The sequence below is a fragment of the Barbus barbus genome (genome assembly GCF_936440315.1).
Source record: "Barbus barbus genome assembly, chromosome: 9".
NCBI lineage: Eukaryota > Metazoa > Chordata > Actinopteri > Cypriniformes > Cyprinidae > Barbus > Barbus barbus.
The window spans coordinates 31,651,581-31,672,799 of record NC_136737.1 but is presented as its reverse complement, the minus strand read 5'-3'; the positions used below and the strand labels follow the sequence as shown (position 1 = coordinate 31,672,799).

At 37.2% G+C, this 21,219-nt stretch overlaps 1 protein-coding gene across 2 annotated transcripts; it reads right to left on the bottom strand.

Annotated features, from left to right (window-relative positions):
* Window positions 1–461: 461 nt before the first annotated feature.
* On the bottom strand, window positions 462–19,992 carry LOC306874514 (peroxisomal ATPase PEX6-like; the record flags this gene model as incomplete). 2 transcript variants are annotated; one of them, XM_079424629.1, is made up of 17 exons in its annotated part: window positions 462–1,402; window positions 4,252–4,391; window positions 4,475–4,552; window positions 4,622–4,738; window positions 7,307–7,415; window positions 7,517–7,578; window positions 7,673–7,878; window positions 9,522–9,654; window positions 9,753–9,829; window positions 10,042–10,228; window positions 12,777–12,979; window positions 13,749–13,860; window positions 16,201–16,337; window positions 16,453–16,558; window positions 16,633–16,716; window positions 16,789–16,958; window positions 18,832–19,992. In XM_079424629.1, the coding sequence occupies 17 exons, from the start codon at window positions 19,972–19,974 to the stop codon at window positions 1,266–1,268; spliced, it is 3,201 nt and encodes a 1,066-aa protein (XP_079280755.1). In that variant the 3' UTR covers window positions 462–1,265. The 2 variants fall into 2 exon arrangements, with proteins under 2 accessions (XP_079280755.1, XP_079280754.1); XM_079424628.1 differs by having other exon boundaries at window positions 16,633–16,958; window positions 18,832–19,974.
* Between the last annotated feature and the right edge of the window lie 1,227 nt (window positions 19,993–21,219).

The window sequence follows — 21,219 nt, the reverse complement described above, 5'->3', positions numbered from 1 at the left end:
GAAAACGACCATTTTTTAGGACAATTAGGAGTTTTGGTTACATTTTTCCACACATTTTACCCCAAAATTATCACGAAAAGGATTTTATTTTTTCTCAATAGGTAATAACTAATAAAATTCATCCTGTCTGGGCGCATTATATAAAAAACAAAAGCTATCAAGTATAAATACACTATTTTTAATTACTTGAATACAATTTTCTTTAAGCAAAATATAAATGATTTTATAAATATTATATTTGATAAATTATATTTTCAAACTTGTTTCGTTTCATCTGATTTTGAGGTGAAATATGACATTTTTGGTGAGATTCACCATCACACTTGCTTCCAGCAACAAGCTACAGCACAACGAGTCCAAACAGATGCTTGCACAGTTTCAAACTGATTTTCTCTTTTGAGAAACAGTTCTGTCTTTTGTGTTCATATTGTCTTATATTGTCGAAGCAGACACACAGATTTGTTTGAAGAACACACGTTTAATTTCAGAGCATTTTAAGATTATTTTCAGTAATTCTTTGAATAAACAAGGTAACACTTTATATTAAGTTGTCCCATTTGTCCTTTGTTACATGTATGCAGTAACAACATAGTAATAAAGTAGTAATTACACAGTTATAAAACATTTCTAAAAATATACAGATATAAATCAAACAACGGACATCAGCTCTTTATTCCATTTGCATAGCAAATTAATTAAGAATTAAATTATCCAAAACTAAGCACTTAATATAAAGTGTGACCAATGTGTGCCAATATGTAAAAATCAAAGCCCTGTGGATGAATTAAGCACCTTTCATCTCTCTCTCTCTCTCTCTCTCTCTCTCACACACACTCACACACACACACACTCTAGCTGAAGTTTATCTTTAGTTGTAGTTTTTGCAGTGCTAGTTAGAAATCAGTTTATTATATTTAATCTCATTTCTAGTTTCTCATTTGCTTTTTTCAGCCTGACTGATTTCCATTCAAGCATTAAATATGAAACCCATTAAGGAAGATGCAAAGAAATCCTGCGGGATAAGAAAGTAAACACGAGCAGGTTCGACTTACTACACATTTGACCCATTCTGTGTCCTAACCAGATGTGAAGCAACACGTTCCCTGTGTCTGTGCTCACTGAAAGTGAAACATGACACAATCACAACGATATTTCATATTTAGTTATATGGGCCAATGAGAGTAGCTTTATCACACCGGGTCTGGTTAGGACACAGTGCAAAACGTTTAGCTTCAGAAGTTAGGTGTTTTCAGATGTTTGGGATGCTATTTGGCGGTGAATTTCTGCTGGATGAGCTTGTATCTGTTGAGCTGCTGCTCAGAGACGGACGGCTGAAGGCCTGCCAGAGCCTGTCTGAAGTCTTCTGAACACAGAGTCAGAGCGCTGGCCTCTGAATCCACACCTGCACCACAGACACAGAGATGAAGAAAGAGTGAAGGCAAGTAGAGAAAGAAGTCAGGCCAGAAACAGCCTCTACTCAAGCAGACGTGAACGCTTGACCAACACATTGCCAAAGCACAGGAGGAAAATGAAGGACTGCATTTGTGTTCACGTATTTGCGTAGAGTTTGTTTTTAGGCTCAGAGTGAGTAGCTGGAATATGGACACATGGGTTTCATGCATAAAACATACTTTTAATTTCTTTTGGTTTAAACATACCTCTATCCTCTAAACTTTAACCAATAAAGATCTCAGGTGTAGAACTGTTTACCTCCCGATTCGATACTATCACAATACTTGAGTGCCGATACGATATGTATTGCGATTTTAAAAAAAATTTTGATTCTACAAGTACTGCGATTCGATATTGCTGTGTTGCAATTTTAATTTTTTGTTTTTGAACCGTTAATGAAATGTGGAAACTGCTCCTGAATAGAATGAATATCGTATCTTCATGCAAATCCTTCCCAGCTAACACACGCAGTACAGTTACGTGATTTGTCGGTACTGTACTTGTATTTCACGCGTTGCATGCTCGTAGTTTCTGCGCTTTATTAGTGAAGTGATATACAGCGAGGCTACTGAAGAGTGCGCGCTACGAACACGGTATAACATCTGGTAGGACATGATAGTTCGTTTTTCTGAGGTGAGAGACTTTTTATCTGGTAACAAGTTAAAGAAATAACGATAGAATAATGACACTGACATTAAGCGTGTCAACATCTCATCTGACCGCAGATGCTGAATCGGGACAGGGCGCTTTTCTCAGGTACTCTTTACTTAAACTGCATCTGACAGAAGCGTCAACCGCTTTCATGCACGTCTTTTAAAATAAAAGTCTCGCATCAGAAAAACATTAAGAAATACGTTTTTTGTTGTTGATGTCGTTTCTTTGGCCGTAACACTCCGCGACCCATTTTTTCACCAGATGAGAAACACATCGCCGTCTGCTGAAATAAAAGAGGTAACTTTCCTCCGCCTAGTATACAAGCAAGGACTAAAATAAAGCAATGTATTTAATATGAAATAATATCGATTCTGATATAAAAAAATATATATATTTTAAAATCGTAAATAAAAAACAATCGCGATAGTTAAGTGAATCGATTTTTTGTCCCATCCCTAAGACTTAAGTGACTTATTATTGAAAGGAAAATGTTTTATGTATAGCTACATTATGTGTAATTGTATTTACTGTAATTATTCATAATTCAAATTATTTAAACGTATATATATATATATATATATATATATATATATATATATATATTTTTTTTTTTTTTTTTTTTAAGAAGTCTGGTGTTCAGCAAGGCTACATTTAAGAACAGTAATTAAGTGCTAATTAATTAAGTGCTGTCCACTGATTTAAAAAAACTAATTAATCACCATTTTTTTCCTGAAATTAATCAATTAATCGTGATTAATTGAACCTAACATTAAAGTTTTTAAATATACTTTTATATTGCAATAATTTCACATTCAATCTGCAAATTAATGTAGAAAATATTTTAAATATTTGTTAATGGCATCTTTTTTTAAGACTGATACTCATAACAAAACTGCTGATGTCTCTAGGAAATTGTCCTTTTTCCCCTAATATCTAACCATTGACTATAGCCATTCAGCATTACAGTATTATTGAGAGCTATCAATATTAACATTTTTTAGACTTTAAAAAAAAAACTTCTAACTTAAGTGAACTTAAAACAATCTTCACATAAACGCATTATAATAAATGTCACATTTACCTGTGCCCTTCAGCAAGTAGGAAATATACTAAAATTGAATAAAGTTATCAAACACTACATTTAAATTTAAATATAGATGAATATTTAAAGCTACAAAAATGATTGATTTGATCTTTTTTTTCTTTTGTTCTTTGATGAACAGACATGTTATTTGGCTGCCATTACTTTAAGAGCTGCCGCTGTTGAACATGACGCAGATCTGACACGCAAGCATTCACGCTTAAACGATGCAGGCTACAGCGTGCACCACTACATTTGGGCATGCAACTGAAGAGCACACGCTACAAGCACAGGACAGGAAGATTTGTTTTCTGACATATGGCTAGAATCAGCAGTTGTGAGTGGGGTGGCCAACCCTAAGCTCCGCCCCTGCGTTAACAACGTTAAATCATTTTAACGCGTTAAACTGTTAACGCACTAATTTTGACAGCACTAAATATAATATAATATAACATATGATATAATTTAATATACTATAATACTTGTATTCATAAAGAACACATTAAACTGATGGTAAAGACCTTTATAAAGATTTGTATTTCAAGTAAATTCTGTTCTTTTAAATCTTCTATTCTCCATACAGTAGTCAACCTTTGAAGTGGATCAAAACCTTTTATCAAAGTTGTCCTAAAACCAAAACAATACCCGTTCTTGTCTTAGGACAACTTTAATGAACTTTTTTGATTCACTTCAAATGTTGACTACTGTATTATATATATAAAAACAAATTCAGTTTTTAAGAACCAATTAAAATGGATAATAACTGAGCACCAAGCCATCAAGTTAAAATGATTTCTGAAAGAAAAAAGCTTGTCATTTATAAAGAAATAACATTCTCCTTTATGTGGCATGGTACCAAGAAAACAATGAAGACATTCTAAGATCAGTTCGCTTTAAAGATGTTGTTTTGAGCAGTCACATACATATCAACATTAATTTATGTGTGTAATGACCAACAACACTCTGTGGCATTTTATGTGACATTTGGCATTTATGGTCACTCACCCTTGAGTCACATAATCAAAAAAGGCCGTTCATCCTTCACTGGTTGATTTTCCACATACCTTCAGTGATTCGTGAAATCTTCCTCTTGATGGCACACATCATTGCGTCCGAGCAGAGCGCGTAGAGATCGGCTCCGGTCAGCTGAGCAGGACAGGACTCCACGACCTCCGACAGACACACGCTGGGATCCACCTTAAACCTCCAAGCAGAAGAGCAGCAGAGAGTCAGCAGCAAACACACTCCAGCACAGAGAGAGAGGAGACTGATGATGAGCACACTCACCTGCGCAAGATCGCCTTCAGAACCTGCAGCTGGGACTCTCTGTCTTCATTCACACCCACATACACTAACTTATCAAATCTGGAAAGACAAAAAACATTGCAAGAATGCAAGGCAAACTGAAAAGCAACTGAATCTGAATGTATTTACCTGCCAGGCCTGAGCAATGATGGGTCCAGTAGATCTGGGCGATTAGTTGCTCCGATCACAAAGACGTCTCCAGATGAGTGAAGACCATCCAGCTCTGCTAAAAGCTGCGACACAACCCTAATAATAAAACATGGCAAAACCTGGCTTGTCATGATGCATCAGTCCTTTAGCCATTATACACATTTCAAATCTCCAAAACACAACGAAATCTCCACGACAAAATGAAATCTACACAACGGAATCTCCACGACGACACAAAATCGCCACGACGACGCAAAATCGCCACGACGACACAAAATCTCCACGACACAATGAAATCTACACAACGGAATCTCCACGACACAACAAAATCGCCACGACGACGCAAAATCGCCACGACGACACAAAATCTCCACGACACAACGAAATCTACACAACGGAATCGCCACGACACAACAAAATCGCCATGACGACGCAAAATCGCCACGACAAAATGAAATCTACACAACGGAATCTCCACGACACAACAAAATCGCCACGACGACGCAAAATCGCCACGACGACACAAAATCTCCACGACACAACGAAATCTACACAACGGAATCGCCACGACACAACAAAATCGCCACGACGACACAAAATCTCCACGACAAAATGAAATCTACACAACGGAATCTCCACGACACAACAAAATCGCCACGACGACGCAAAATCGCCACGACGACACAAAATCTCCACGACACAACGAAATCTACACAACGGAATCGCCACGACACAACAAAATCGCCACGACGACGCAAAATCGCCACGACGACACAAAATCAACACGACACAACGAAATCGCCACGACACAACGAAATCGCCACGACACAATGAAATCTACACAACGGAATCGCCACGACGACACAAAATCAACACGACACAACGAAATCGCCACGACACAATGAAATCTACACAACGGAATCGCCACGACGACACAAAATCGCCACGACACAACGAAATCTCCACGACACAATGAAATCTACACAACGGAATCTCCACGACACAATAAAATCGCCACGACACAACGAAATCGCCACGACACAACGCATAGGACTAATTTCATTGTGTTGTGCTCATTTCGTTGTGTTGCACTAATTTCGCTGTGCAGCGGCTTGTTTCCGTTGTGTTGTGCTAATTTGGCTGTGTTGCGGCTTGTTTCCAGTGTGTTGTGGAGATTTCATTATGTTGTGCTAATTTCGTTGTGTTGTGGAGATTTCGTTGTGTTGTGCACTACTTGGCCACTGGATTTCACAGCATTAAATGGGAAAGTAACAGAATCAATGATGTAAAATCAATTCAAATAAGGCTAATCTGTGTGAAGTAACCATAACATATTTTTTATTACTTCTAGTACTGGTGGGCAATAATTATTTTTACTTTGTTGCTGTACTAGTAATTAAGCTTGTAACTATATCAAATTGTTATAAATTGAGCAAAATTTCCATAATCTTTAATATCTAAAACTCCAATACACTATATAGAAAATAACTCCAATCTACAATTGCTATAAGTAGGCGTATAATCACAAAGTAATATATAAGAAATCTCAACTGCTTAATTGTTGATATCATAATGTAAACTATATTACTGCATAGCTCTATAAAGTTGGATATGTAAGTATACCCAACTTTATCTACCTACATACAAAATGCTCATGTAAAGCAATATATATTATATAGAAAATCTTGACTCTGCGGTCGAAGATTTAAATACAATTATCACATAGCTCTATATATAAACTTGTATGTATAAGCATCTACATTTATAACTTCCTCTTCGCATCGTGCCTAACAATGCCCTTCAGCTGTGACTCATTGACAATACAGCACGGCCTCTCATACCTTATTGCTTACGTATACAATGGACTTACGTAAAATATGCTATACAGCAAATCTCAACTGATGGATTTTTTTGTATAATCGCAAATGTAACTATATTATCACCCAGCTCTAATCTACGTAATGCAACTGTACGGCATGAAGATATGGAGATATTATATTTGAAACAATGTGCATTAGAATGTGTGTCTAAGCATTATATAAAAAATATATTTTTAAATTTTTTTGTTGTTGTTGTTTGTTTGTTTGATTTTGGGAATCTTTTACGTCCCTAAATTCCAAATAATAATATCTTACTTTTTACTCCACTACATGAAATTTTTTCCTCGAAGACATCCTGAGACAGGATAGCGTACCTGATTCATGAACGAGCTGATTCTTTTTTAATGAATCTGAATTTTCAGCCACCGAAAATTATTGGCCAAAAATATGAGCTGGAAATATATGCTGCTCCACAGCACCTGGCAGTATTAAGTGCACAGGTCTCTCTCTCTCAGCCATTGTCGGTGTGATGCTCTGCTCAATATTCCACTCTATGAATGTGCATAGAACTGAATAAAAACAATTATATTTAATATTGTGTTACTTTCAATATGTGCGATTATTTTTATTCAGTGTCATTAAAATTATTGAGTTCATAAACAAGTCATATAAATTACTTTATTTAATAAAATAATAAATAATTACTACAAAGCATTTCAGTTTCGGCCAAGTGCATCCACAATTTTCGGCTTCGGCTCAGAATTTTCATATCGGTGCATCCCTAAAAACTGGTGCTGTTAGATTATTTGTAGTTTAGTATCTGCACATATCTTGTGATGCTGACCTGTCCATCACCCCTCCTGAGTCTCCACTGTGGCCTCTATTGGGAGCCAAAGAGTCCAGCTCATCAAAGAAAATGATACAGGGTGCAGCGGTTCTGGCCTTACTGAACACTGACGGACACCGAGAGAGAGAAATGGTAACATGTTCAATAAAATAAACAGCTGAAATGGATCATCAGATTGAGAGGAGTAGTTTATTTCATTACTCTTACCCTCTCGAATGTTCTCCTCACTCTGACCAACGTACATGTTGATGAGTTCAGGACCCTTCACACTGAAAACAAACACCAAACACACTCTTAACATGACATTATGTTCTCTAACCAGTCTCTCGAATATTTCAAACTCAAATAAAGTAATGCAGTCACCTGAGGAAGGTCATGGTACACTCTGTGGCGACGGCTTTAGCCAGCAGGGTTTTTCCGGTGCCCGGCGGCCCATAGAGCAGCAGGCCGGAGCGCCGCAGCCCCAGCGAGAGCAGCTCTGGATGCTCCAGAGGAAGCTGAATCGTGTCCAGAATCTCCTTCTTAACCTGCTGCAGTCCACCGACGTCCTGCCATCTGACTGACGGGATCTGAAATGAGGAAGAGAGGACAAACTATGACCACAGCTTTAGAGCATGACATTTTACTGATAGTTATGTAAATAGTACATTAAGGCCCAATCTTAATTTCTGGGTGAACGTTTATGACTTTAAGGTAGGGTAGGTAAGAGAATAGCAATAGCAAGCTAGCTTTGAAAGCATAAGATTCCACCCTCCCTGCAAATCACTCTCCAAAGCCACACCTCCAAAACACATGAATGCACAGCCAGACCAGAGACTAACCAGCGACTAGATGGAGCGATTAATGGTTTGACAATAAACATGATAAAATTCCCCATGGGTAGTTTTACCGTTTCATATTTTACTAAAGCCGTATTTGATTACCGCAGTTATCGCAAAAATCAATAAACAGCATGCAGAGTAGTTTGGTTTTGTGTGAGAACATGGCGGAAAGCTGGGAGGTTTTAAAAGAGTGCCAAGGGAATTATACAAATGAATATATTAATTAATTAATTATATGAATGTATCAGTCTGACTGTCTTTAGAAAAGATTCAATGGCATTTCGTTTTCATCTTCGCTCCATTTAATACTCAATAAAGTAGTGTTTTAATCGCAATGCTGCTTTGTTCACGAGGTAACGGGAAAATGCAGTAATTCTGCTGTTCCATAAGCGCCACCTAGTGTCAGAGACTAGATTTACAGACACTTACATTCACATTCAGCCTGTGTGCAGCAGGTTTTGTCTGGCCAAAAAATTAACCGAATTTGTATGTTTGTATGCCCTGCTGTAAATTTAGACCAGTTGTTGAAAAACAAGCTTATGGATTCTACACGTTTAAATAATTCGGATAAAGTATCTAGAATTGTTTATGGAGCAGATAAAATACATATAGTCATTTATTAATCAATTGTCATTTTGCCTTAACCCTTTTCTTTATTTAAAGGCTGAAATGTGAGGTTTACCATTTTATTAATCTTTTTCTCAGCTTTATTTGAACATTTCATACATGCTATTAGATAAGCTGATTCAGTCATATTGTCATTTAATATCCAGACGTATCATTGGTAATGCTATTGCTTTAGTGTTTATGCAAACAAAAGGTAATTTTTATTATTGTTTGTTGATTTTAAAAACAAAACTTGGTAAAACAATTTATGTGTCAGTACTTTTTGAACATTTCCTGCACATTTTAACAATACCGTGATAATTTTGGTCATTATAATAGTAATAAGAAATGTTCAGCCCATTACATCTCTACTAGCGACACGATGAGCTGACTAACATGCTAAAGTGCATGTAAAGCAGTTGATTATTAACTGTACTGTGTTATTGTAGTGTTATATATTTAAATGCTTGACATACAAGTTTCAATAGAAATAACATTAGAGTATATTTTAGTTTATCATTAATGCTTGTCAGTACATTCGGCAACACAATTAAACCATATTTACAAGACAATAAGTAATTATGAAAATACATAACGATATACTTAAGTTCTGCTTTTCATATAAATTTTAAATATGGTAAATTTTCATCTAATTGCAATGAACATGCATATAAGTGTGCAAAAACATAAAATTCTGTTTATTAAAAGTACATAGTTTTTGAACTTGTTTTTAAAAGTATGCTTAATACAAATGACTCCTTGAAGGAAAAACAAGGTAACTGTACTTTTGGCGCTCCGATGGCTTGTGAATGTGCCTCCTGTAGGATATCCAGTGCCGTGCTGAAGTCCTCAGACGTGACGCTCACCCCAGAGACACACAGATCCTCCTCTTCCTGTTCACTCGCCGCTGCTGGAGAACTACACATGAAGAAACAGCACACCTGTTTCTGATCCATTCGACAGAACGGTCACAAACAATGCCTGGAGTGAAAGTCAGCAGCAGGGAGAAGACTTACTACGTCTGCAGAAGTCGTCTGTGAGCGGCTTTCCCAGCGTTGGTAAGGAGTGCGCAAAAATCTCCTAAAACAAAACCCTACAGAAACATAGTCAACATGAAACGACATTGGCAATCAAATTTACTTACATAAAGTGATATAATATGGTAATTCACTGGATGCAGAGCAATTTCCACATTTATCTTTGGAATAATATGCTCCAAAACGTTTCACAATTGAACCAGGAACGTGTATAAAATAGTACATGTGGTCAATTTGAATGCGAAGATGAGATAGATGATAGTCTCACAGCTGTCTGTTTGGCAATCTTGCCAAGATTGACGTCTTTTCCCATCATCAGGTCCTCACTGAGGCTGGCCAGCATCGTCCTGCGCTGCTCTTCGGACAGACTCTCTATCGCCACCTGGTGCACAAACGCTGCAGTCACATCTGAGGACAACTCTCTCTGGCTGCTCACAGACCCCAACACCACTACACTGCAGAAGAAAGAAGGAAACCATCACATATCTGATTGATTTTGATTCAATCCTTTAACTGTCACTCCCATTTTTGAACAAAGACGTGAAAGTGCACTAGGGCTGGGCGATATGGCTGAAAACTGTATCACAATATCAGTGTTTCATATCGGTCGATATCGATAATTATTGATATTGCTTTTAAGGTGGTACATCAAGTTCGTGGTATTACCAGTCTTGGCGGGGACGACGGTCTTGCATAATTTGCAGACGACATTTGGTCTGACTACGGTCAGACTTATAATATCCAAAAAACTGCCATACTGGTGAGCTGACTTTCTCTTTTATTTACAATTTCCTCGCTCGCTGCGGCACTCATTTTCTGCTTATGAAGAGGAATCCAGCAGACCAGGCAATAGGGTCTGGCTGCAGACGTGCACTCTCAGCCGCGTGTGCGCACTTAGACACGAGACAACGATACGGCGCAACCAAACCTGATACTGTTACATGATTGGCTGTTAGCGTGTCACTCCCTACGTTGCTAGGTTACCAGAGAGCGAGTGCCTTTGTTAATGCAACCAAACTTTGTTTTCTTCCGACGAAGAATAAAAAATATCGAACGTTTTATCGAACACATTTTTTATTGATATCGTTCACGTGTCTATCGCGATACATATCGTTATCGTTTTATCGCCCAGCCCTAAAGTGCACTATCCAAACAAAAATTTTTTAGAATGCATGAACGAAAACATTTTGTGATATGATTTTGATGTAGCATTTCCATGGGAATGCAATGTCTGATTTTAAAATGGTTTTCAAAGGATGAATTTTGAGATTTTAAGCTTTCAATTCAGTTTAAATCAATCAATTTAGAAGTCTTAAGGCCATTGCACACTGAGTCCGAATTTTTCGTCCGAAATTTTCGCACGTTGAAAAATAAATACGACCTCACGTTTTGTCAATCACGTTTGCACACTGCCTCCGAAATATTCGTCCGTCAAAAAAAAATTCGGATCGGGTTCGATTTTTTGCGTTTTTCGCATCCGTATAAAGCATTTTGAGATGCTTTGAGAAGGTGTTTTGACAATTCAGAGCCACCGTACAAGCGAACGCCAAAATCCAAAATAGTGTCAGACAAATTAATACACTTCGTCTTGCAGCACAGAGCACTTTATGACAAACAAATTGCGGAATACAAAGATACAGAATATAAAGAACTACTGTAGCCTATTTGTTTTATGCCTGGCGCGCACCTTTCCGATGCCACAGTTCGGTGTGTGTGTGTATCCATACCTCAGACAGTCTCTGTTCAGGATCAATTGGTTCACGGAAATTGGTGGTCTTCTTTTTAATATGTGGATTCAGTATCGCTAGCAAAGTATCAAACTGAGGCACTGACATCCTGAAATAAACTTTGAATCTCTCGGGATAATCCCGCAGCTCTTTGATAAGGAGGTGGAACTCTCCTTCCTCTCTGCGCAATCTAAGGATTGGATGGACCCAATATTCCCTTTTTCTTTTTTAAAAAATAGAGCGGACAACAAAATCATCCTCACTGCTTGAAGACATTTTGTATAGTTTTGCGATTTTTTTCGCAACTGATTAATTAAAACGCATCGGACTCAGTGTGCAAGGTGTCTGTGCGTGACGAATTTTTAAGATTGCGAATGCGAAAAAACGCATGCGAAAATTTCGGACTCAGTGTGCAGAGACCTTTAGACATTTACATTTAGTCATTTAGCAGACACTTTTATCCAAAGCGACTTACAAATGAGGACAATGGACGCAATGAGCAATGATATGCAAGTGCTATAACAAGTCTCAGTTAGCTTAAAACAGTACAAGTAGAAACTTTTTTTTTTTAATTATATAATAAATAAAAAAATAGATAAAATAGAAAAAGAACAGAGCAAGCTAGTGTTAGACGCCTTTTTTTTTTGCTTTTTATTAATTGTATAATAAAAAGAAAACAAATAGAATACAAAAATAATGTTTTTTTTTTTGTTTGTTTTTTAAGAACAGAATTAGAAGTTTTTAGCCGTTTGTTGAAGATGGCTAAGGACTCAGCTGCTGGGATTGAGTTGGGCAGGTCAGTCCACCAGGAGGGAACAGTTAATGTAAAAGTCTGTGAAAGTAATTTTAGACCTTTACAACGATGTATAGTTTGTCACGACTAGATTAGGATTTATTTGTAATATAGTGAAGTAAACTTCCTGCTGAGGGGACAGGTGACAGTTAAGAGGTTAAGTGGTTAGTTTAGCCAAAAATTCAAATTAGCCTGTTATTTACTCACCCTCGAGGCATCCTAGGTGTATATGGCTTTCTTCTTTCAGACGAAACCTGTCGGAGTTATATAAAAAATAGTCCTGGCCCTTCCAAGCGTTACAATGGGGGTAAGCAGGTGCTTAACTCCGACTGGATTTGTCTGAAAGAAGAAAGTCATATACACCTAGGATGCCTCGAGGGTGAGCAAATAACAGGCTAATTTTCATTATTGGGTGAACTAACTCTTTAAGAGGAGCATGCGTCTGTAATATCCCTGTGCGCTGCAGGCGTGTAGGCACCTCACCTGGCGTGAGCAGCTGCTACGAGCTGGCAGAGCGTGGAGGTGACCCTGGAGTCCATTTCGGAGCCGTCCCGCGGCTGGCCGAGCAGCTGCAGGTTTCTCAGCAGCAAAACACACGGGTGATGGAGCTCTGCTCTCGCAAAGACGGACTTCATCTTCGCCTCGCAGGCAGCTGCAGTGTCTGCGCAGAGAGTGACGCAGTCCACCTGCACACACCAGCACATATCCAGCTCCATTCATACCATAACACTAGACAAGCAGCATATTTAACGTCACCATTGAATATGGCCATTATAGAGTCAGCACTGCGACATTTTGCTCTCTTGATGTAATTTAGTTGGCCACAAATTAGTAGAACGTGGTTGCAATTTAACTCAAATGAGTAACTAAAATAATAAGTCATAGGAAAACAAATTGTTTATTCAAGGTCAAGATTATCATGCAAGATTAAAAATAAAGAAATGTAGACTAAAAATATACAATGACTTCATTGTCAATAAAAAACTATCAAGAAAATATGTTAGATGGTATGATTAAAATGTATAGTTTCACTCAATATTTGTGTATTTTTATGCTTCGTGTTTATTAGCTTAGCAACATGCTAATGTTCCACTAAACTCTACTAGACTCAACAACAGTGTTGTCCCTTAAGAAAATTAACCATGGTTTTATTGTAGTAAAAGTGTAGTAACCATGTTTGTTTTTGGCACTTTGATTACCATTTGTATAACCACAGTTTTACTGCAAATACCATGGTTAAACTATGGTTAGTGTAGCAAAAACATGATTAATTTGTGATTAGCATGGTTTAACTATAGTAACCATGGTTTTTTGGTTTAATTTGTCGTAAAACCATGGTTAGTTTTCACATGGGTTGTTTCCTGTGAACTTATGAAAGACACAACTTAGGAAGGTTTTGATGCTCGTAACTGAAAAAACACAAAACTCAAGAAAAGGGATGTAATCACAAATCACCTTGATCAGATGCAGATGTAGCCTCCTGCTAGCCGCTCTTACCGCGGTAACTTTACCACTGCCATTCGGACCCATCAGAAGAACCGAACATCCTCTTTTTAATATTAGAGAGCTGCAAGAGAATCATTTTAAAAATATTATGTAAATTAAACAGCAATAATATTTTAATATGTTTATCAATGCAGCATTCCAGCAAAGCTCAAATACAAGATACAGCATCAACTACGTCTTAAAACGTCTTCTAATGCTGTGGTTCTTAAGGAGGCAGCAGGATAACCTCAAAGTAAATTAATACATTTGTATTAATTAGTGCTGTCAATCAAGAAAAAACAAAAAAACGAATTAATCGCACATTTTTCTGAAATTAATTGCGATTAATCCCACCTAACATTAAAGTTTTTAAATATACTTTTATATTGCAATAATTTCACATTCAATCTTCAAATTAATGTAGAAACAACATATTTTTTATATTTGTTTAATGGCATCTTTTTTAAGACTGAAGGCCAGTATCACTGATATCAAGTAATACTGATTTCCCTATAAAAAAATTCCCCTAATATTTAACCATTGACTATAGCCATTAAACATTACATTATAATTAAGAGCTATCAATTTTTACATTTATTAGACTTAATAACTTCTAATTTAAGTGAACTTAAAACAATCTTCACATAACCCATTATAGTAAATGTTATATTTAGCTAGGCTACCTGTGCCCCTCAGCAGAAATATACAGAAATTTAATAGTTATCAAACACTAAAGTAAATACAGATAAATAATCACAGCTATATAAAAGTTATTGATTTCTTCTTTTTCTCTTTTGTTCTTGATGAACAGACATCACAGCAGCTGGTTATTAGGTTGTTTTTGGCTGCTATTTCTTTAAGAGCTGTTGCTGCTGAACGTGACGTGGATTATTACACGCATCGTATTTTCTCTGAACTCTCATCACCTTTTCTGACCCATTTCAGTCTCTTCTAAAGAGCTGACGAGTTGAGTCGAGTGTGTTAGATGAGGGAGACAGTGCTGGGCTGCTCCAGGACAGTTTGGAAAACCATTTCAGAGAGAGGTTCTTAATGTAACTCATATATAACATATTACATGCACGCACAGTTAAGGCAGCTTTAATCGTCTTTTTGGTAACGTCATGCCTTAACTGATCACGACATTGCATGCACGTAGTTTATTTCACGCTTTGATATGAATTGATGCAGGCTACAGCACGCGCCGGTTTCCGCGCTTGTTTGACTGTGAAGCTGGAGCGCGTCTGAAACGTCTCCGGATTGATGTGATCGTAAAAACGCTCTGCGACTGAATAAATGCACTTCTTGTCGAGAAAAAACAGCCAGAAACAGCAGTTGAGTGGGGTGGCCAACCCTAGGCTCCGCCCCTGAGTTAACGGTGTTAAATAATTTTAACGCATTGAGCTGAAAAAATGAATCGCCTGCGTTAACGCGCTAATTTTGACAGCACTAGTATTAATACATTACAATAATCTAATTTTAACCTAAATCCAAATGCTATTAAACATAACAGATATAAACTAAAATCATGTTTCTTTTTTCCTCAATAACTATCATTTGATTGAAGAATATAAAGTTCTGGATTCACAAAAATTAATTGTGGTTAATTTGTTTAATATACCAATACTTCATAATTAACAGGTTCTGTTAATAAACACAATTTGAAAATTATAATTATAAGAAATACATAAAATATTTTAGCCTACACGGGTTTGAGGGCCTTCAAATATATATGTGACCCTAGACCACAAAACCAGTCATAAGGGTCAATTTTTCGAAATTGAGAATTGAGCTTTCCATTGATGTCTGGTTTGTTATGATAGGAGAATATTTGTCTGAGATACAACTATTTGAAAATCTGGAATCTGAGGGTGCAAAAAAAAAATCTCCTTTAAAGTTGTCCAAATTAAGTTTTCAGCAATGCATATTACTAATCAGAAATTAGGTTTGGTTATATTTACGGTAGGAAATTTACAAAATATCTTCATGGAACATGATCTTTACTTAATATCCTAATGATTTTTGGAAAAAATGTATACTTGTGACCCATACAATGTATTGTTGGCTACTGCTACAGATATACCTGTGCTACTCATGACTGCTCTTGTGCTGCAGGGTCACGTATATACTGTTAAAAATAAAGGTTCCAAAAGTGGGTTTTCACAGCGATGCCATAAGAACCAATTTTGGTTCCTCAAAGAACCTTTCAGTGAACAGTTCCTAAAAGAACCATTTTTTCTCAGTGTGAAGAACATTTTAATAATCTAAAGAACCTTTCGTGGAATAAAAAAGTTTGTTTACTCTTCTAACAGAACGAAGGACACACAAAACGAATCTGCTTAGTTTTCAAATGAGACTTTGTGTCCTTAATACTAGAATATTGAGGTTGTGAGCACCTTATTCATAATATGCACACAATACAGACCTTTCACTGAAGTGAGGCTGGATGATAGTGAACAGTTTCTCCACAGTGCTGGACAGACCCGGAGGACTGAGACTCGTCCAGAAAGACGAACCCTTCTGCAGCACAGAGCAGGGAGACAGGCTGTGGGCGGAGCCTCCCTGTGGACAGCCAATCAGAGCTTGAACACACCTGCATATATTAACTGTGTGGTATACCAGAGCAGATTCCGACTGGACTATTATTAATATCTCTGTGATTGTCTTCATTTCTCACCATGTACAGTGAAGTGTGACTGGAGTCAGCCAGATATGAAGAAACCTCTTCCTCCTCAGCAGAAAAACCACACACCTGCTTTACTTTGAAATACAGCACAGGCCACCTGCGAAACACAACACCTGCATGAGGACTGACTTTCAAAGCTCTCTAAAGCAGCTGCTGAAGATAAACCAGCACCTGGGGATCCCTTCAGAGCTGTTCACTACTAGATCAGGATGTCCTTCTGACGGGATTCCCAATATACTCCCCCGCTGAACAAGCCTGCAAACAAACACAACGCTCAGGAAAACCAGGAAGATGGTTGGCATATGACTGTAAATGCGCTCTGAGCACCTGGGTGAGCTGAAGTGTTTGTGGAGGATGCTGTCGAAGGGTCCATGGGAGTTGTAGTCTGGAGATATGACGGCTTCAATGTGCAGCTCTTTAGCAAACGGCGGCGCTGCACATCGACACGCGCTCACAGAGATCTGAGACTCGGCCTCAGACGACGTCTTATTCCACCGCTGCTTGAGTTAAACCACATCACACATCTGTTTACATCTGATCCACTCACAGAATATTACCATATAGTGGCAGAGTGATAAATAATCTCTGGCCAGTCTGAGACAAGCAGCAGTCGATAACCAGAGCTGTTATTTGTTCATTTTAATTAAAAATTGTATTAAATGAGTGTCTATTTTTTAGCACTGTCAAACGATTAATCGCGATTAATCACATCCAAAATAAATAAAAAATATATTTATTATGTATATATAAATACACACACATACAGTATATATTTTGTAAATATTTACATGTCTATAATTATATTTATAAAAATATTTAATATATAAACATAACATTTTTCTTAAATATATACATGCATGCGTGTATAATATATGATTATATGTGATCAATCGTTTGACAGCACTACAATTTTTAGCACTTCTATCTATCAGCAATTTCACAACTAAATAAACAGTCATTTCTGTTGAAGCAATCTTTTGAAGTCTAACATTTGAAAAAATTTACATGCTTATGTAATTTAGAGAAGTTTTTATATTTCATCTCTCTATATATAAATTTGGATATTAAGTAAAACTAATTTAATTAGCACACATACTGTAATACTCGTGGAAAAGGATTTATATAATATGCAGCAAATCTCTATAGCTTCACCGTTTATAGTCACAAAATTATAAATATACAGCACAATACAGAAAAAAAAAACCTTAAAATAGTGAAATATTATTACAATTTAAAATGACTGTTTTCTATTTTTCATATACTTTAAAATATAATTTATTTCTGTGATGATAAAGCAGAATTTTTAGCATCATTACGCCAGTCTTCAGTGTCACGATCCTTCAGAAATCATTTTAATATGCTGATTTATCATCAGTGTTGAAAACATTTTTTGCTGCTTCATATTTTTTTGGAGCCTCCGATACATTTTTCAAGATTCTCTAATGAATAAAACAAGTTTAAAAAGAGCAGCATTTATTTAAAATAGATTGTCTAATAATTCAAGCATTTACTATCACTTTTTTATCAATTTAACATCTTTGCTAAATAAAAGTGTTAATTTCTTTCAGAAATAAAAAGAAAAAAAATTACTGACCCCAAACTTTTGAAAAATCTATCACAGGTTCCAAAAAAAAAAACATTGATAATAAATCAGCATATTAGAATGATTTTTGAAGGATCATGTGACACTGAAGGTCCCATGAAAGTGTGTATATATAGTACGGCAAATAAAAATGAAAACTCGTGGTATTGTTACGCAAAAATCTTCTTTGGCATGCATATAATATGCAGTTTTCACGTGCATATGATACGAAATTTGTTGGCGTGCATATGATTTGATACGCATCTACCCCACAACCCTCATCCTACCCATTGCATATCATATACATGCCAAAGTCCATTTTTGCATATCAATACCACGAGTTTTGGTTTTATTTGGCATACTATTTATACGCACTTCCATGAGATCGGGTTGAAAGACTGGAGTAATGCTGCTGAAAATTCAGCTTTAATAAAAGGAATAAATTACATCTGAAAGTGTATTAAAATAGAAAACAGTTATGCAATAATATTTCACAAAAATGTGAACTATATTTTCACCAAGGTCTAATCTTACATCTGAAATTATAACTGCGTATTACAACCTAATATAAATAAAATAACCAACCAACTAAAGCATTGGCAAGAAGTGAGGAATTAAGAGTTCTCAATAATATCACAGAATATTTCTATAGAAAATAAAAGATGTTTTTGCACATGGCAAATCTGCTCAAACCAATTAATGAAATTACTTCAAATGATCCAATGTTAACTTAGAAGCGAAACCGTGATATAAACAAACTAATCTGATTTCCATTTTTAACGCTTCACCTTAATTTTGATGGCCTTGTTTCCAACAGGCACTGCCATCCCGTCTGACAGGTTAAACCACTGAACGGGTGAAATCAAGCCCACATTATCATTCACATCCATGTCTGGGAGCTTAACTGTGCCAAACGCTTTGACTGCAGCCAGATGAACACGAGCCTGTCTCTTACAGGGAGCTTTACAGCTGCTTTCAAGGTCGCCCAAAACAGGACTCTGGGTCTTCTTCATCTTCTCCGCTGGGACAGATGCAATGACCCACTCCCCGTTAAACACACCCAGCTTCAGCAGCAAGCTCTTGCTCACAAAAACAGTGCTGTCAACATCCAGTCCTCCATCGCGCTCGAGCCTAGACAGCATTCCTCCAGGTTTGTGGAGGTCTAGCACGCGCACATCAAGTCTGCATTCAAGAGCCTGTGAGAAAGCGCTGAAGTCTAACACTTTACTGTTCAACAAAGAGCTGCCAGAACTCAAGCTGCTCGCATACTGCGCAAAATCAGAGACGAAGAGAGAGGGAGCGAGCATGCTGCTGGTGCTGCTGAGCTCCAGATCTCTGCAGTCTGAGAGCACCACGCAGGTGTCTGCTGTTATCCTGCCCTGACTGACAGGGGTGCACTCCAGCACCATCACATCGGACAGGTACTGCTGCACCTCTGCGGCTTCTTCACCCAGTAGATGATGGTAGGGAATGAGAAGAGCGTCTCCTTGTCTCGCCAGCAGAGTCTGTCCATGACAGGACGCCAGGATCAGCAGAGCATTGGAGAACTTCTCCGAAGAAGCCCATTTAAAGCTTTGTTTGGTCCGAGCGCCGATCACGATCTTCTTTAACGGCAGCAGAGGCTGTGGGCGAAGCGTTCCCGGTGAGTGCTCCTTCAGTCCGTAGTGTTTGAGGAAAGATCTGCTCACATAAACAGCGACGCACGTGGGAATGTTTACATCGGTCTCTTCCTCTGGAGTCGCCTGCGCGCAGACCAAAAAACCCCGATTCGAGGGGGACTGCGAGTCCGTCGGGGACAGTAACAACGCGTATGTGGGTCCAGCGTGGTCTGGAAACTTTTGAGTGAATTGTGATTTGTTGATAAGCACGTGTAGAGGATGAATATGTGAGGGAAAGTCCTCAAGACAGTGCAACTTCATCGCGGCCGCCATGTTGGAAATGTGCGCATGCGCAGTGAAAATCTTTTACGCTTCTAATGTTACTTTAAAAAAATAATAATAATAATAATAAAATATTTTCCTCTTCAAACCTGAATTGATATTTTGAAACGTTAGTGTAATAGGAAACCAAAAGCAAATAAACTAAAAGGTTTTGTGTAGCTACTTTGAGCTAGCCATTTACCGTAAAACAATGCATTTATTTTATCATTTTATAATTTTTTTTTCTTTCTTCAATTCTCTTGCCTTCATCTTATCATTTACTGCATGCATGGGTTGTCATTTGATTAAATAATTCAAATTGAATGGCTACACAGATTAATAACACTAGTGTAGCAATAATCAACATGATTAATAATATTATCTTAACATCCAGTATTCTCATTGCATTTAGGCCTATTGCTAAAGCAGCACGTTGTTATTGCACTAATAAACCGCAAATACATCTGTATGTCAGGGTTTGGGAGATGTTTCTTGGATATTACACTTTTTAGCGTAAGCTACAAATCTATCCAACAAGACACATCGTTTTAGTTTTTTTCTGAGTCTTCAAGCACAGGTCCCTGGAGGAATATCCACTTTGCTTCTCATAGGAAATTTGTTTGAAATTACTGGGCACATGAAGAAAATACAAATCAAATTGATTTAAATGACATTAATCCAGCAAAGCCTTTAAATAATGTGTCACTTTTTATGTTCCAATTAATGTTTATGTTCCTTTTTTTTTATATAGGTTTGCTACGACTAGCCATGAACCACAAGACAAAGAAAACACAAGCTGATAAAAGTGTTTTAGTGTCTTCAAAAGCCTATTTTCAAATAAATAAATACATTTAGACGCTTTTATCCAAAGAGACTTACAAATGTGACCCTGGAGCACTCATTTTTCACTTTTTTCATTGTCATCTTCTAAGACAAACTGATGTGTTTGTATCTTGTTTCTCTTGGCAATGTGTAAACTCAAAGACAGTCAGAAAGCGAGAAAGGTCACATGCAAATTTGCAATAAAACTCTCAAGGTGAGTTTAAGAGTGTTTCTGACAAGAAGTTCACTGCAAGTCAAAGATGAAAAAACTAGCTTGTTTCAAGAGAGTTGATTCATTTCTGTTTTGATGGGTTTCTGCTATAGTTGGTGGTCTAATATTGATCTGAATATTTGTGTTTTTATGAATTCATTGTGAAATTAGCACACATTAGCTCAACACATCCCAGCTAGTCGCCCATGTTATACCAAGACCCC